Source organism: Rhinoderma darwinii, chromosome 5 (assembly GCF_050947455.1).
Source record: "Rhinoderma darwinii isolate aRhiDar2 chromosome 5, aRhiDar2.hap1, whole genome shotgun sequence".
NCBI lineage: Eukaryota > Metazoa > Chordata > Amphibia > Anura > Rhinodermatidae > Rhinoderma > Rhinoderma darwinii.
The window spans coordinates 340,093,913-340,113,457 of NC_134691.1; the positions used below are offsets into that span (position 1 = coordinate 340,093,913).

The following is a 19,545-nucleotide window of genomic DNA, read 5'->3' on the forward strand; positions in this document are numbered from 1 at the left end:
TCTGTAGAGAGGTCAGTGGTGTAATAATCTGCAGGATATATCACTATGTATCTGTCAGGAGGTAGAGGAGCAATGTTCTGCAGATCTGTAGAGAGTTCAGTGGTGTAATAATCTGCAGGATATATCACTATGTATCTGTCAGGAGGTAGAGGAGGGATGTTCTGCAGATCTGTAGAGAGGACAGTGGTGTAATAATCTGCAGGATATATCACTATGTATCTGTCAGGAGGTAGAGGAGCAATGTTCTGCAGATCTGTAGAGAGGTCAGTGGTGTAATAATCTGCAGAATATATCACTATGTATCTGTCAGGAGGTAGAGGAGCAATGTTCTGCAGATCTCTAGAGAGGTCAGTGGTGTAATAATCTGCAGAATATATCACTATGTATCTGTCAGGAGGTAGAGGAGCAATGTTCTGCAGATCTGTAGAGAGGTCAGTGGTGTAATAATCTGCAGGATATATCACTATGTATCTGTCAGGAGGTAGAGGAGCGATGTTCTGCAGATCTGTAGAGAGGTCAGTGGTATAATAATCTGCAGGATATATCACTATGTATCTGTCAGGAGGTAGAGGAGCAATGTTCTGCAGATCTGTATAGAGGTCAGTGGTGTAATAATCTGCAGGATGTATCACTATGTATCTGTCAGGAGGTAGAGGAGCGATGTTCTGCAGATCTGTAGAGAGGTCAGTGGTGTAATAATCTGCATAATATATCACTATGTATCTGTCAGGAGGTAGAGGAGCAATGTTCTGCAGATCTGTAGAGAGGTCAGTGGTGTAATAATCTGCAGGATATATCACTATGTATCTGTCAGGAGGTAGAGGAGCAATGTTCTGCAGATCTGTAGAGAGGTCAGTGGTGTAATAATCTGCAGGATATATCACTATGTATCTGTCAGGAGGTAGAGGAGCGATGTTCTGCAGATCTGTAGAGAGGTCAGTGGTATAATAATCTGCAGGATATATCACTATGTATCTGTCAGGAGGTAGAGGAGCAATGTTCTGCAGATCTGTATAGAGGTCAGTGGTGTAATAATCTGCAGGATGTATCACTATGTATCTGTCAGGAGGTAGAGGAGCGATGTTCTGCAGATCTGTAGAGAGGTCAGTGGTGTAATAATCTGCATAATATATCACTATGTATCTGTCAGGAGGTAGAGGAGCAATGTTCTGCAGATCTGTAGAGAGGTCAGTGGTGTAATAATCTGCAGGATATATCACTATGTATCTGTCAGGAGGTAGAGGAGCAATGTTCTGCAGATCTGTAGAGAGGTCAGTGGTGTAATAATCTGCAGGATATATCACTATGTATCTGTCAGGAGGTAGAGGAGCGATGTTCTGCAGATCTGTAGAGAGGTCAGTGGTATAATAATCTGCAGGATATATCACTATGTATCTGTCAGGAGGTAGAGGAGCAATGTTCTGCAGATCTGTATAGAGGTCAGTGGTGTAATAATCTGCAGGATGTATCACTATGTATCTGTCAGGAGGTAGAGGAGCGATGTTCTGCAGATCTGTAGAGAGGTCAGTGGTGTAATAATCTGCATAATATATCACTATGTATCTGTCAGGAGGTAGAGGAGCAATGTTCTGCAGATCTGTAGAGAGGTCAGTGGTGTAATAATCTGCAGGATATATCACTATGTATCTGTCAGGAGGTAGAGGAGCAATGTTCTGCAGATCTGTAGAGAGGTCAGTGGTGTAATAATCTGCAGGATATATCACTATGTATCTGTCAGGAGGTAGAGGAGCGATGTTCTGCAGATCTGTAGAGAGGTCAGTGGTGTAATAATCTGCAGGATATATCACTATGTATCTGTCAGGAGGTAGCGGAGCAATGTTCTGCAGATCTGTAGAGAGGTCAGTGGTGTAATAATCTGCAGGATATATCACTATGTATCTGTCAGGAGGTAGAGGAGCGATGTTCTGCAGATCTGTAGAGAGGTCAGTGGTGTAATAATCTGCAGGATATATCACTATGTATCTGTCAGGAGGTAGAGGAGGGATGTTCTGCAGATCTGTAGAGAGGACAGTGGTGTAATAATCTGCAGGATATATCACTATGTATCTGTCAGGAGGTAGAGGAGCAATGTTCTGCAGATCTGTAGAGAGGTCAGTGGTGTAATAATCTGCAGAATATATCACTATGTATCTGTCAGGAGGTAGAGGAGCAATGTTCTGCAGATCTCTAGAGAGGTCAGTGGTGTAATAATCTGCAGAATATATCACTATGTATCTGTCAGGAGGTAGAGGAGCAATGTTCTGCAGATCTGTAGAGAGGTCAGTGGTATAATAATCTGCAGGATATATCACTATGTATCTGTCAGGAGGTAGAGGAGCAATGTTCTGCAGATCTGTATAGAGGTCAGTGGTGTAATAATCTGCAGGATGTATCACTATGTATCTGTCAGGAGGTAGAGGAGCGATGTTCTGCAGATCTGTAGAGAGGTCAGTGGTGTAATAATCTGCATAATATATCACTATGTATCTGTCAGGAGGTAGAGGAGCAATGTTCTGCAGATCTGTAGAGAGGTCAGTGGTGTAATAATCTGCAGGATATATCACTATGTATCTGTCAGGAGGTAGAGGAGCAATGTTCTGCAGATCTGTAGAGAGGTCAGTGGTGTAATAATCTGCAGGATATATCACTATGTATCTGTCAGGAGGTAGAGGAGCAATGTTCTGCAGATCTGTAGAGAGGTCAGTGGTGTAATAATCTGCAGGATATATCACTATGTATCTGTCAGGAGGTAGAGGAGCGATGTTCTGCAGATCTGTAGAGAGGTCAGTGGTGTAATAATCTGCAGGATATATCACTATGTATCTGTCAGGAGGTAGAGGAGCAATGTTCTGCAGATCTGTAGAGAGGTCAGTGGTGTAATAATCTGCAGGATATATCACTATGTATCTGTCAGGAGGTAGAGGAGCAATGTTCTGCAGATCTGTAGAGAGGTCAGTGGTGTAATAATCTGCAGGATATATCACTATGTATCTGTCAGGAGGTAGAGGAGCAATGTTCTGCAGATCTGTAGAGAGGTCAGTGGTGTAATAATCTGCAGGATATATCACTATGTATCTGTCAGGAGGTAGAGGAGCGATGTTCTGCAGATCTGTAGAGAGGTCAGTGGTGTAATAATCTGCAGAATATATCACTATGTATCTGTCAGGAGGTAGAGGAGCGATGTTCTGCAGATCTGTAGAGAGGTCAGTGGTGTAATAATCTGCAGGATATATCACTATGTATCTGTCAGGAGGTAGAGGAGCAATGTTCTGCAGATCTCTAGAGAAGTCAGTGGTGTAATAATCTGCAGGATATATCACTATGTATCTGTCAGGAGGTAGAGGAGCGATGTTCTGCAGTTCTGTAGAGAGGACAATGGTGTAATAATCTGCAGGATATATCACTATGTATCTGTCAGGGGGTAGAGGAGCGATGTTCTGCAGATCTGTAGAGAGGTCAGTGGTGTAATAATCTGCAGAATATATCACTATGTATCTGTCAGGAGGTAGAGGAGCGATGTTCTGCAGATCTGTAGAGAGGTCAGTGGTGTAATAATCTGCAGGATATATCACTATGTATCTGTCAGGGGGTAGAGGAGCAATGTTCTGCAGTTCTGTAGAGAGGTCAGTGGTGTAATAATCTGCAGGATATATCACTATGTATCTGTCAGGGGGTAGAGGAGCGATGTTCTGCAGTTCTGTAGAGAGGACAGTGGTGTAATAATCTGCAGAATATATCACTATGTATCTGTCAGGAGGTAGAGGAGCGATGTTCTGCAGTTCTGTAGAGAGGACAGTGGTGTAATAGTCTGCAGCGTAGTTGGGGGTTCCTGGGTGAGGCCCCCGTTTACCTGAGATGGAGATGCCATGGTCTGCTCTCCACGCGGGGGGCAGCTGGACATCTGAGCGGGGGAGGAGACGGTGCTATACGCTGGCGGGACGATGGCCATCTGCTTCTGCAGTAGCTGCATGATGGTGTTTATGTCGGTCACCATGCGGTTCTCCAACCTGAGGAGACGACAGAGAGATAAGCGGTGATGAGGAAAGGATGAAACACGTGGAGTGGGGTTACTGTACGAGGGGTGATGACAAGGACGACCAATGGGGAGGAGACAATGATAGAGATGGGGTGGAGTTATATTATAAGAGATGGGGTGGAGTTATATTATAAGAGATGAGGTGGAGTTATATTATAAGAGATGAGGTGGAGTTATAGTATAAGAGATGAGGTGGAGTTATATTATAAGAGATGAGGTGGAGTTATATTATAAGAGAGATGAGGTGGAGTTATATTATAAGAGATGAGGTGGAGTTATAGTATAAGAGATGAGGTGGAGTTATATTATAAGAGATGAGGTGGAGTTATATTATAAGAGATGGGGTGGAGTTATATTATAAGAGATGAGGTGGAGTTATATTATAAGAGATGAGGTGGAGTTATATTATAAGAGATGAGGTGGAGTTATATTATAAGAGATGAGGTGGAGTTATATTATAAGAGATGAGGTGGAGTTATATTATAAGAGATGAGGTGGAGTTATATTATAAGAGATGAGGTGGAGTTATATTATAAGAGATGAGGTGGAGTTATAGTATAAGAGATGAGGTGGAGTTATATTATAAGAGATGAGGTGGAGTTATATTATAAGAGTTGAGGTGGAGTTATATTATAAGAGATGGGGTGGAGTTATATTATAAGAGATGGGGTGGAGTTATATTATAAGAGATGGGGTGGAGTTATATTATAAGAGATGAGGTGGAGTTATATTATAAGAGATGAGGTGGAGTTATATTATAAGAGATGAGGTGGAGTTATATTATAAGAGATGAGGTGGATTTATAGTATAAGAGATGAGGTGGAGTTATATTATAAGAGATGAGGTGGAGTTATATTATAAGAGATGAGGTGGAGTTATATTATAAGAGATGAGGTGGAGTTATAGTATAAGAGATGAGATGGAGTTATAGTATAAGATATGGGGTGGAGGTATAGTATAAGTAATGAGGTGGAGTTATAGTATAAGAGATGAGGTGGAGTTATAGTATAGGAGATGGGGTGGAGTTATAGCATAAGAGATGGGGTGGAGTTATAGTATAGGAGATGGGGTGGAGTTATAGCATAAGAGATGGGGTGGAGTTATAGCATAAGAGATGGGGTGGAGTTATATTATAAGAGATGGGTGGAGTTATATTATAAGAGATGGGTGGAGTTATAGTATAAGAGAGGGGGTTGAGGCAATTATAGAGACGGGGTGGAGTTATATAAGTGAAGATATGTCAAAGAGGAGAAGTGAGTAACATATGAAGGTAGATTGGTTTTGAGAATGAGGAGTACATGGGGATTTATGGTTAGGGTGGAGTTATATTATGGGGATGAGGAGCACATGGGGATTTATGGTTAGGGTGGAGTTATATTATGGGGATGAGGAGCACATGGGGATATGTGGTTAGGGTAGAGTTATATTATGGGGATGAGGAGCACATGGGGGATATGTGGTTAGGGTGGAGTTATATTATGGGGATGAGGAGTACATGGGGATATATGGTCAGGGTGGAGTTATAATATGGGGATGTGGAGTACATGGGGATATATGGTCAGGGTGGAGTTATATTATGGGGTAGTGGGGTCTGGCAGTGATTTACACTCCACCTGTTGAGTTGCTTCTGCAGTTGATCCAGCCTGTTTCCTAATTCACATTTTTGCCGCCGGCTGAGGGAAGGCACAGGAGCGCTGAGGGTGGAGTGGGCAGGTATGGTGCATCGCGGCAGCTCCTGGTACTGACGTCCATTCCGGTCCCCCCAAAAGCTGAAGATGTTTGATACGCCGGAGAAAGCTCCTGGAGGAGGAGTGAGAACAGTGTGAGCCGATGATTCTCGTGGCGGACGGTCTGTGACTCAGCAGAGCTCACACCGCGCATTACCTGACAGATGATTGCACACGTCTCCCCCGCTATGATCCGCGTCTCCTCCGCTCGCTGCAGTGAAGTTGCTGCATGTCGCTCGGGTTGGAGAGAGCTCGACGGTGCTGGACACTGGTGCCGGCTGCTCGTCATCACTGGACAATACACTGGACGGGGGGCTACTGCACTGCTCACCCCAACTTTTATCCTCCGGTGCTAGATTGTTCCGGATCAACCGGCTCGACCTCTGACCTTTCTTGACCTCTCCAGCATTGTCGGAATCTGTGGCAGGAAATTATTGACATAAATTACCAAATGCTCCCACTATGCAAGAAAAGGGGAGCGTATAATGTTGCGTAAAAAGATATTAATTTTGTATGGATTTTCAGCTACATCATTCTTAATACTCCAGTCCCCTCCAGAGCTGCATTCAAAATTCTTCTGGATCAAGGGCTGAGCTGACAGATACATTCCTAATATCATGTATGACATCCACCGCGCCTCTCATGCAGTATCTGGTGGGAAATGTAGTTATTTTATGCCCCAGACTACTGCACAGTGCCTGGTATAGACACTACATCTCTCACAATGCAGTACAGCAGAGCACACTGATCTAGCTGCAGGCAATAGTAAAATCTGATTGCCTGATTGCGAACAGTAAACCATCAAAATATTGAAGGCAGCTCTGGATGTGACTGGAGTATAAGGCACTGGTGGGAAATGAAGTTAATTTATGCCACTGACTACTGTACAGGGCCTGGTGTAAACACTACATCTCTCACAATGCAGCACAGCAGAGCACACTGATCTAGCTGCAGGCAATAAGAAGATGTGACTGCCTGATTGCGAACAGTAAACCATCAGAATTTTGAATGCAGCTCTGGATGTGAATGGAGTATAAAGCACAATGTAGGTTATAATAAGTACAAGCTTTGTCTCTGTTTATAGATCAAGAACCTGTCCTGCAGAAATCAGGCATAAGTAAGTACACCCCGCCCTCACCTTTCTCTGTCCGTCTGCGGAATGAGAGCTTGCGCCGCCTCAGCTTGTTAAATCCGCTGTCAGACTCCTCGCTGCTCGGAGATCCCGGGATCATGTTGGTCTGAAATGCAGAGAGATTTTATTATCTGCTGTTCCTCTGCTGAGAGGTGCACCAAAAAAGGGGCCAAAGCAAATTCTAAAAATGAGCCCCCTTTGCCCGCTGGGTCTGGTTTGCACCCTTGCCACCCTTGGTGTAAAACCAAAGCTGTAGTCCCTGCACCTTTACAGCATTTCACTGGGAACATAATACTAAGACGTGTCATTTTCTACTCCAATCACATGCAGAGCTGCATTCATAATACTAGCTGGTTGCCGTAGGAAAAACGTATTTGTGCTCAGTATTGACCTCACAGCTTAGTTCTAACTGTGTCACCCGAGCTCCCACAATGCACTGCTCTGTTTGCAGCAAAGCAGCAAATTTATGAATGCAGCTCTAGTTGTAACTGGAGTATAAGACATGATCAGGATCAGTACAGGATAAGTAGAGGAAGGCGTCTGCAATGTTTAACCTATGAAACATTGTTAAAAGTGGAGAATTACCCCCTTCACCAATTGGCCTATGGGCAAGGGGAGACGGCGGGTCCACGTAGGGCCCCATCACCCTGGAGAGGTCGACCCCACGGAATCTCGGAATAATTGTTGTACATTATATCACGGTCTGACAGATATAAAAGGGAGCGAGACATGGAAGCTGTGTACTCCCTACGAGGCTTGTGATTGGCTACGTAGTGAGTCGCACTTACATCTCGCAGGTTGAAGGTGATCTCTAAGCTGGACCAGAAATAGTCGGAGAACTCCGGATACATGTCCAACACTTCCAGCAAGTCTTCCCGGTGAATCTTGTGAAGGTCGCAGTAGGTCAAGGCTCTGACGTCTGCGTTGGACTTTCCCGGCCGTGCGTACAGATTGAGAGGTTCTCCGAATATATCGTTCTTTCCTGTAGAGAAGGTGACACAATCAGGAGGGTCCCCGGCACGGACAGAAGGGCACAAGACATGGGGTACAGGGGGCATCGTTATAATTCTCACCCAGTATGGCCACCACCACGTCCCCGCGCAAAATTTCAATGGATCCGCGGGACAGGAAGTAAAGAGCTGTGAGTACATCGCCCGCATGCACCAGAGTGTCCCCGGGGGGAGCATGGGTGGTCTTAAACTTCATGGCCAGCGCCCGCAAACAGCCCTTTGTAGCTCCTTTGAAAGGTTTGCAGTTCTGAAGAAGACTTCTGTTCAGATGAAGACAAATGTCCGCTTGGAGGCACTCGGGGAACCCCTTTAAGACCTTAAATATAGAGGATCCAAAATAATCCAAAGTATAAGAGGGAGGAGGAAGACCAGGGACAATGGATATGAGGAAGAGGGTGAAAGACACTGAGTGATGGTGGGTACAGGAGGACACCGAGTGATGGTGGGTACAGGAGGACACTGAGTGATGATGGGTACAGGAGGACACTGAGTGATGGTGAGTACAGGAGGACACTGAGTGATGGCGGGTACAGGAGGCCACTGAGTGATGGTGGGTACAGGAGGACACCGAGTGATGGTGGGTACAGGAGGACACTGAGTGATGGTGGGTACAGGAGGACACTGAGTGATGGTGAGTACAGGAGGACACTGAGTGATGATGGGTACAGGAGGACACTGAGTGATGGTGAGTACAAGAGGACACTGAGTGATGGCGGGTACAGGAGGCCACTGAGTGATGGTGGGTACAGGAGGACACCGAGTGATGGTGGGTACAGGAGGACACTGAGTGATGATGGGTACAGGAGGACACTGAGTGATGGTGAGTACAGGAGGACACTGAGTGATGGCGGGTACAGGAGGCCACTGAGTGATGGTGGGTACAGGAGGACACTGAGTGATGGTGGGTACAGGAGGACACCGAGTGATGGTGGGTACAGGAGGACACTGAGTGATGATGGGTACAGGAGGACACTGAGTGATGGTGGGTACAGGAGGACACAGGGTGATGGTGGGTACAGGAGGACACTGAGTGATGGGTACAGGAGGGCACAGAGTGATGGTGGGTACAGGAGGGCACCGAGTGATGGTGGGTACAGGAGGACACCGAGTAATGGTGGGTACAGGAGGACACAGAGCGATGGTGGGTACAGGAGGACACTGAGTGATGGTGGGTACAGGAGGACACTGAGTGATGGTGAGTACAGGAGGACACTGAGTGATGGCGGGTACAGGAGGACACTGAGTGATGGTGAGTACAGGAGGACACTGAGTGATGGCGGGTACAGGAGGCCACTGAGTGATGGTGAGTACAGGAGGACACTGAGTGATGGTGGGTACAGGAGGACACTGAGTGATGGTGAGTACAGGAGGACACTGAGTGATGGCGGGTACAGGAGGCCACTGAGTGATGGTGGGTACAGGAGGACACCGAGTGATGGTGGGTACAGGAGGCCACTGAGTGATGGCGGGTACAGGAGGGCACTGAGTGATGGTGGGTACAGGAGGACACAGGGTGATGGTGGGTACAGGAGGACACTGAGTGATGGGTACAGGAGGGCACAGAGTGATGGTGGGTACAGGAGGGCACCGAGTGATGGTGGGTACAGGAGGACACCGAGTGATGGTGGGTACAGGAGGACACAGAGCGATGGTGGGTACAGGAGGACACGGAGTGATGGTGGGTACAGGAGGACAGAGTGATGGTGGGTACAGAAGGACACTGAGTGATGGGTACAGGAGGACAGAGTGATGGTGGGTACAGGAGGACACTGAATGATGGTGGGTACAGGAGGACAGAGTGATGGTGGGTACAGGAGGACACTGAGTGATGGTGGGTACAGGAGGACACTGAGTGATGGTGGGTACAGGAGGACACTGAGTGATGGTGGGTACAGGAGGACACTGAGTGATGGTGGGTACAGGAGGACACGGTGATGGGTACAGGAGGACACTGAGTGATGGGTACAGGAGGACACTGAGTGATGGTGGGTACAGGAGGACACAGTGATGGTGGGTACAGGAGGACACTGAGTGATGGTGGGTACAGGAGGACACTGAGTAATGGTGGGTACAGGAGGACACTGAGTGATGGCGGGCGCAGGAGGGCACTGAGTGATTGTGGGCAGGACAGACGGAGGACACGATGAGACATGGGTAATGAAGAGAACAGAAAATATAAGGTACTCACTGCGTTCATGTCGATGCCATTGGTATAAGACCACGCATGCTGGAAATACTCCTCCAATCTTTGCCGCAAGGGGTTAGGAATCTGATGGAAGCGAATAAACTCGCGGACCCGCAGCATCTGGGTGTGGTATCGGGCAGTGCCAGAGTACAGACGCTGGATGATTGCAGACACATTCCCAAAAATACTGGCATACATGAGCGCTATGGAGACAAGAGGACAGCGATAGAAGACGGTTCTCATATCCTAAACACCCCCCTCACCGCACTGTTATCATAAGAGTGCAGATAAAACATCCTCATTAGATCATCCAGCACCACTTATATACAAGTTATATATAGATGTAGCAGAGCTGAACTTTTAGAGCTGCATATTTTGCGCATCCTGATAACTTACAGATACAGAAAATGCAGTAGATTTACATGGAGTCCTATGTAACCCTATAGTCAGCACATCATGAGATCCACATGAGTTCCTGTATTATACTCCAGAGCTGCACTCACTATTCTGCTGGTGGAGTCACTGTGTAAATACATTACATTACTTATCCTGTACTGATCCTGAGTTACATCCGGTATTATACTCCAGAGCTGCACTCACTATTCTGCAGGACGAGTCACTACGCACATACATTTCTTATTTTGTACTGATCCTGAGTTAAAGACTGTAAAATACTCCAGAGCTGGAATCACTATTCTGCTAGTGGAGTCACTGTGTACATACATTACATTACTTATCCTGTACAGATCCTGAGTTACATCTTGTATTATACTCCAGAGCTGTACTCACTATTCTGCATGTTGAGTCACTGTGTACATACATGACATTACTTATCCTGTACTGATCCTGAGTTACATCATGTATTATACTCCAGAGCTGCACTCACTATTCTGCTGGTGGAGTCACTGTGTACATATATTACATTACTTATCCTGTACTGATCCTGAGTTACATCCTGTATTATACTCAAGAGCTGCACTCACTATTCTGCTGGTGGAGTCACTGTGTACATACATTACATTACTTATCCTGTACTGATCCTGAGATACATCCTGTATTACACTACAGAGCTGGGCTCACTATTCTGCTGGTGGAGTCACTGTGTACATACATTACATCACTTATCCTGTACTGATCCGGAGTTACATCTTGTATTATACTCCAGAGCTGCACTCACTATTCTGCATGTTGAGTCACTGTGTACATACATGACATTACTTATCCTGTACTGATCCTGAGTTACATCATGTATTATACTCCAGAGCTGCACTCACTATTCTGCTGGTGGAGTCACTGTGTACATATATTACATTACTTATCCTGTACTGATCCTGAGTTACATCCTGTATTATACTCCAGAGCTGCACTCACTATTCTGCTGGTGGAGTCACTGTGTACATACATTACATTACTTATCCTGTACTGATCCTGAGATACATCCTGTATTACACTACAGAGCTGGGCTCACTATTCTGCTGGTGGAGTCACTGTGTACATACATTACATTACTTATCCTGTACTGATCTGGAGTTATATCCTGTATTATACTCCAGAGCTGCACTCACTATTCTGCTGGTGGAGTCACTGTGTACATACATTACATTACTTATCCTGTACTGATCCTGAGTTATATCCTGTATTATACTCCAGAGCTGCACTCACTATTCTGCTGGTGGAGTTACTGTGTACATACATTACATTACTTATCCTGTACTGATCCTGAGTTACATCTTGTATTATACTCCAGAGCTGCACTCACTATTCTGCTGGTGGAGTCACTGTGTACATACATTACATTACTTATCCTGTACTGATCCTGAGTTATATCCTGTATTATACTCTAGAGCTGCACTCACTATTCTGCTGGTGGAGTCACTGTGTACATACATTACATTACTTATCCTGTACTGATCCTGAGTTACATCATGTATTATACTCCAGAGCTGCACTCACTATTCTGCTGGTGGAGTCACTGTGTACATACATTACATTACTTATCCTGTACTGATCCTGAGTTACATCCTGTATTATACTCCAGAGCTACACTCACTATTCTGCTGGTAGAGTCACTGTGTACATACATTACATTACTTATCCTGTACTGATACTGAGTTACATCCTGTATTATACTCTAGAGCTGCACTCACTATTCTGCTGGTGGTGTCACTGTGTACATACATTACATTACTTATCCTGTAGTGATCCTGAGTTACATCTTGTATTATACTCCAGAGCTGCACTCACTATTCTGCTGGTGGAGTCACTGTGTACATACATTACATTACTTATCCTGTACTGATCCTGAGTTACATCTTGTATTATACTCCAGAGCTGCACTCACTATTCTGCTGGTGGAGTCACTGTGTACATACATTACATTACTTATCCTGTACTGATCCTGCGTTACATCTTGTATTGTACTCCAGAGCTCACTATTCTAATGGTAACTGTGGAGTCACTGTGTACATACATTACATTACACACACGCTGTAACTCAGGATCAGTAGGACTAGTAGGAGAAGTAAGGTTATCTGCTTATGTATATTAAATCTGTAAAATGATGCTCAGTGGTGAAGATAAATGTAAAAAAGTAAAAAAAAGAAAACAGTAGATATTGTTGGATATTGTTGGATATTTTTAGATATTGTTAGATACTGTTGGATATTGTTGGATATAGTTGGATATAGTTGGATATAGTTGGATATTGTTGGATATTGTTAGATATTGTTGGATATTGTTGGATATTGTTAGATATTGTTAGATATTGTTAGATATTGTTGGATATGGTTGGATATTGTTAGATATTGTTGGATATGGTTGGATATTGTTGGATATTGTTGGATATCGTTAGATATTGTTGGATATTTTTAGATATTGTTAGATATTGTTGGATATTGTTGGATATTGTTAGATATTGTTGGATATTGTTGGATATTGTTAGATATTGTTGGATATTGTTGAATATTGTTAGATATTGTTGGATATTGTTGGATATTGTTAGATACTGTTGGATATTGTTAGATATAGTTGGATATTGTTGGATATTGTTGGATATTGTTAGATATTGTTGGATATTTTTAGATATTGTTGGATATTGTTAGATATTGCTAGATATTTTTAGATATTGTTAGATATTGTTGGATATTGTTAGATATTGTTGGATATTGTTAGATATTGTTGGATATTGTTAGATATTGTTGGATATTGTTGGATATTGTTAGATATTGTTAGATATTGTTGGATATTGTTGGATATTGTTAGATATTGTTGGATATTGTTGGATATTGTTGGATATTGTTAGATATTGTTGGATATTGTTGGATATTGTTGGATATTGTTAGATATTGTTGGATATTGTTAGATATTGTTAGATATTGTTGGATATTGTTGGATATTGTTGGATATTGTTGGTTATTTTTAGATATTGTTGGATGTTGTTGGATATTGTTGGATATTGTTGGATATTGTTGGATATTGTTAGATATTGTTGGTTATTTTTAGATATTGTTTGATATTGTTGGATATTGTTAGATATTGTTGGATATTGTTAGATATTGTTGGATATTGTTGGATATTGTTAGATATTGTTGGATATTGTTGGATATTGTTAGATATTGTTAGATATTGCTAGATATTGTTGGATATAGTTGGATATTATTAGATATTGTTGGATATTGTTGGATATTGTTGGATATTGTTGGATATTTGTAGATATTGTTGGATACTGTTGGATATTATTAGATATTGTTGGATATTTGTAGATATTGTTGGATATTGTTGGATATTGTTGGATATTTGTAGATATTGTTGGATATTGTTAGATATTGTTAGATATTGTTGGATATTGTTGGATATTGTTGGATATTGTTAGATATTGTTAGATATTGTTGGATATTGTTGGATATTGTTGGATATTGTTAGATATTGTTGGATATTGTTAGATATTGTTGGATATACTTGGATATTTTTGGATATTGTTAGATACTGTTAGATATTGTTAGATATTGTTGGATATACTTGGATATTTTTGGATATTGTTAGATACTGTTAGATATTGTTGCATATAGTCATATATTGTCTCCGGCTGTCGTAAAATCCAATGAAAAGCTTAGCTCTCCAGGCAGCGCCTGTACTTACACCCTCTAACCACTAGATGGAAGTGCAGCTTATTTTATAATAAATTTTATGCCATGAATATTCCATTAGCAGAATCTATTTTGGACCAGGGACGGTCAGTTCTGCATGAACATAAATCTCTACCCCCGGGTGCAGCTTTGGATGTGATATTTACAAATGAACATAAATGAAACAAACAACTGACGTCAATGAGATCAGATACAGCAAATGTCACCAGCCAGGTACTGGGAGATGTCACCATAACTGCTCTGGATGGAGCACAATGCAGGGAATGGCATCAGAAGCCACACAGGTGGAAGGACTAAGCCCTGGCACGACATCAGAGAGACCCTGAAGACACTGCGTGCTGGGCCTGTACCCACCTCTGTATGAGCGTGGTGCCCAGTGAGAAGTGGATGTGCCCACCATTTACCAGAATTGCTCCTAGGGTCACACTACAATGTATGGAGGTCACACAGCAAATCTATATAGATCCATGTGTCAAATGCATATATCGATCAAGTGTAACATCCAGCTGGTGAATGCTCGGTCAGCCAATACCCTGAGCACAGAGCCTAGAGGGTTAAATTCCAGCAATATCAGGTTCATATAGGGGGGTAATATAACATTACACAGTGGAAATCTACATTAAAAGCACCGCAACATTGTAACTACATTTATTTACAACTTTATTAACAATTTATGGAATTTTCTACATTTACATCCAAAACTGCTGTCACATCCTTCTCCATGGGGGAGGGACAGTTATATATATTCTTGTATATATTGGGCAGTATTATAGTAGTTATATTCTTGTATATAGGGGGCAGTATTATAGTAGTTATATTCTTGTATATAGGGGGCAGTATTATAGTAGTTATATTCTTGTATATAGGGGCAGTATTATAGTAGTTATATTCTTGTATATAGGAGCAGTATTATAGTAGTTATATTCTTGTATATAGGAGCAGTATTATAGTAGTTATATTCTTGTATATAGGAGCAGTGTTATAGTAGTTATATTCTTGTATATAGGAGGCAGTATTATAGTAGTTATATTCTTGTATATAGAGGCAGTATTATAGTAGTTATATTCTTGTATATAGGGGGCTGTATTATAGTAGTTATATTCTTGTATATAGGAGCAGTATTATAGTAGTTATATTCCTGTATATAGGGGCAGTATTATAGTAGTTATATTCTTGTATATAGGGGCAGTATTATAGTAGTTATAGTCTTGTATATAGGAGCAGTATTATAGTAGTTATATTACTGTACATAGGAGGCAGTATTATAGTAGTTATATTCTTGTATATAGGGGCAGTATTATACTAGTTATATTCTTGTATATAGGGGCAGTATTATAGTAGTTATATTCTTGTATATAGCGGCAGTATTATAGTAGTTATATTCTTGTATATAGGAGCAGTATTATAGTAGTTATATTCGTGTATATAGAGGCAGTATTATAGTAGTTATATTCTTGTATATAGGGGCAGTATTATAGTAGTTATATTCTTGTATATAGGAGGCAGTATTATAGTAGTTATATTCTTGTATATAGGGGACAGTATTATAGTAGTTATATTCTTGTATATAGGGGCAGTGGTATAGTAGTTCTATTCTTGTATATAGGGGTAGTATTACAGTAGTTATATTCTTGTATATAGGGGCAGTATTATAGTAGTTATATTCTTGTATATAGGGGGCTGTATTATAGTAGTTATATTCTTGTATATAGGCGGTAGTATTATAGTAGTTATATTCTTGTATATAGGGGGCTGTATTATAGTAGTTATATTCTTGTATATAGGAGCAGTGTTATAGTAGTTATATTCTTGTATACAGGGGCAGTATTATAGTAGTTATATTCTTGTATATAGGGGCAGTATTATAGTAGTTATATTCTTGTATATAGGAGCAGTATTATAGTAGTTATATTCTTGTATATATTGGGCAGTATTATAGTAGTTATATTCTTGTATATAGGGGCAGTATTATAGTAGTTATATTCTTGTATATAGGGGGCAGTATTATAGTAGTTATATTCTTGTATATAGGAGCAGTATTATAGTAGTTATATTCTTGTATATAGGAGCAGTATTATAGTAGTTATATTCTTGTACATAGGGGGCAGTATTATAGTAGTTATATTCTTGTATATAGGGGACAGTATTATAGTAGTTATATTCTTGTATATAGGGGGCAGTAATATAGTAGTTATATTCTTGTATATAGGGGGCAGTATTATAGTAGTTATATTCTTGTACATAGGGGGCAGTATTATAGTAGTTATATTCTTGTACATAGGGGGCAGTATTATAGTAGTTATATTCTTGTATATAGGAGCAGTATTATAGTAGTTATATTCTTGTATATAGGGGCAGTATTATAGTAGTTATATTCTTGTATATATTGGGCAGTATTATAGTAGTTATATTCTTGTATATAGGGGGCAGCATTATAGTAGTTATATTCTTGTATATAGGGGCAGTATTATAGTAGTTATATTCTTGTATATAGGAGCAGTATTATAGTAGTTATATTCTTGTATATAGGAGCAGTATTATAGTAGTTATATTCTTGTATATAGGAGCAGTGTTATAGTAGTTATATTCTTGTATATAGGAGGCAGTATTATAGTAGTTATATTCTTGTATATAGAGGCAGTATTATAGTAGTTATATTCTTGTATATAGGCGGTAGTATTATAGTAGTTATATTCTTGTATATAGGAGTCAGTATTATAGTAGTTATATTCTTGTATATATTGGGCAGTATTATAGTAGTTATATTCTTGTATATAGGCGGTAGTATTATAGTAGTTATATTCTTGTATATAGGGGCAGTATTATAGTAGTTATAGTCTTGTATATAGGAGTCAGTATTATAGTAGTTATATTCTTGTATATATTGGGCAGTATTATAGTAGTTATATTCTTGTATATAGGGGGCAGTATTATAGTAGTTATATTCTTGTATATAGGGGCAGTATTATAGTAGTTATATTCTTGTACATAGGGGGCAGTATTATAGTAGTTATATTCTTGTATATAGGAGCAGTATTATAGTAGTTATATTCTTGTATATAGGAGGCAGTATTATAGTAGTTATATTCTTGTATATAGGGGCAGTATTATAGTAGTTATATTCTTGTATATATTGGGCAGTATTATAGTAGTAATATTCTTGTATATAGGGGGCAGTATTATAGTAGTTATATTCTTGTATATAGGGGCAGTATTATAGTAGTTATATTCTTGTATATAGGAGCAGTATTATAGTAGTTATATTCTTGTATATATTGGGAAGTATTATAGTAGTTATATTCTTGTATATAGGGGGCAGTATTATAGTAGTTATATTCTTGTATATAGAGGGCAGTATTATAGTAATTATATTCTTGTATATAGGCGGTAGTATTATAGTAGTTATATTCTTGTATATAGGGGCAGTATTATAGTAGTTATAGTCTTGTATATAGGAGTCAGTATTATAGTAGTTATATTCTTGAATATATTGGGCAGTATTATAGTAGTTATATTCTTGTATATAGGGGGCAGTATTAGGGCGGGTTCACACATGGCGGAATTCCACTTAAATTCCGCTGCGGACACTCCGCAGCGTTAATCCGCAGCGGAGCCGTTTCTCCATTGACTTTCACTTTAATTTAGCAGTGTTCGTTTACACGATGCGTACAATTCCGCTGCGGAGCATAGGCTGCGGAGCGGAATTTGGTGTCCGCAGCATGCTCTGTCTGTTGCGGAGCAGTGGCGGACTCATGGCGGAATTTCTCCATTGACTTCAATGGAGATTCTAAGTTCCGCAATGAAGTCCGCAGCTGTCATGCACATGTCATGTGTGCTGCGGATGCGTCTTGCTTTTTTAACTTGACATTTCTTCATTCTGGCTGGACCTAGGTATTTCTAGGTCTACAGCCAGACTGAGGAAGTCAATGGGGCTCCCGTAATGACGGGAGCGTTGCTAGGAGACGTCTGTAAATAGTCACTGTCCAGGGTGCTGAAAGAGTTAAGCGATCGGCAGTAACTGTTTCTGCACCCGGGACAGTGACTACCGATCCCAATATACATGTATCTGTAAAAAAACATATAAGTTCATACTTACCGAGAACTCCCTTCGTCTGTCTCCAGTCCGGCCTCCCAGGATGACGTTTCAGTGTAAGTGACGGCTGCAGCCAATCACAGGCCAAGCACAGGCTGCAGCGGTCACATGGACTGGCGCGTCATCCAGGGAGGTCGGGCTGGATGCCGAAAGAGGGACGCGTCACCAAGACAACGGGCGGTAAGTATGAAAATCGTTTACTTTCACTAGGGAAAGTGCTGTCCCTTCTCTCTATCCTGCACTGATAGGGAGAAGGGAAGCACTTTTCCCGCAGTCTGCAGCAGCTAGTCCGCATCAATGTACTGCACATTTTGTGCAGATCCGCTGCAGAATCTGCAACGCAGATTCTGTGCGGCATCGATGCGGACAGTTGCGGAGGAATTCCGCCATGTGTGGTCATGCCCTTATAGTAGTTATATTCTTGTATATAGGGGCAGTATTATAGTAGTTATATTCTTGTACATAGGGGGCAGTATTATAGTAGTTATATTCTTGTATATAGGAGCAGTATTATAGTAGTTATATTCTTGTATATAGGGGCAGTATTATAGTAGTTATATTACTGTACATAGGGGCAGTATTATAGTAGTTATATTCTTGTATATAGGGGCAGTATTATAGTAGTTATATTCTTGTATATAGGGGCAGTATTATAGTAGTTATATTCTTGTATATAGGGGCAGTATTATAGTAGTTATATTCTTGTATATAGGAGCAGTATTATAGTAGTTATATTTGTGTATATAGAGGCAGTATTATAGTAGTTATATTCTTGTATATAGGCGGTAGTATTATAGTAGTTATATTCTTGTATATAGGGGGCTGTATTATAGTAGTTATATTCTTGTATATAGGAGCAGTGTTATAGTAGTTATATTCTTGTATATAGGGGCAGTATTATAGTAGTTATATTCTTGTATATAGGGGCAGTATTATAGTAGTTATATTCTTGTATATAGGAGCAGTATTATAGTAGTTATATTCTTGTATATATTGGGCAGTATTATAGTAGTTATATTCTTGTATATAGGGGCAGTATTATAGTAGTTATATTCTTGTATATAGGAGCAGTATTATAGTAGTTATATTCTTGTATATAGGGGCAGTATTATAGTAGTTATATTCTTGTATATAGGAGCAGTATTATAGTAGTTATATTCTTGTATATATTGGGCAGTATTATAGTAGTTATATTCTTGTATATAGGCGGTAGTATT

The 19,545-nt window shown here is 40.9% G+C and overlaps 1 protein-coding gene across 1 annotated transcript in view; it reads right to left on the minus strand.

The window, feature by feature from the left end:
• Nucleotides 1-19,545, minus strand: part of LOC142652627 (voltage-gated inwardly rectifying potassium channel KCNH2-like) — a 71,923-nt gene that overhangs the window by 7,804 nt on the left and 44,574 nt on the right. The window contains exons 2-8 of the mRNA XM_075828283.1: nucleotides 10,094-10,293; nucleotides 7,969-8,221; nucleotides 7,684-7,877; nucleotides 6,902-7,001; nucleotides 5,921-6,181; nucleotides 5,650-5,836; nucleotides 3,851-4,007 (exon numbers count right to left, since the gene is read on the minus strand). Coding sequence (XP_075684398.1) covers nucleotides 3,851-4,007; nucleotides 5,650-5,836; nucleotides 5,921-6,181; nucleotides 6,902-7,001; nucleotides 7,684-7,877; nucleotides 7,969-8,221; nucleotides 10,094-10,293 — 1,352 coding nt within the window. The remainder of the gene's footprint in view (nucleotides 1-3,850; nucleotides 4,008-5,649; nucleotides 5,837-5,920; nucleotides 6,182-6,901; nucleotides 7,002-7,683; nucleotides 7,878-7,968; nucleotides 8,222-10,093; nucleotides 10,294-19,545) is intronic.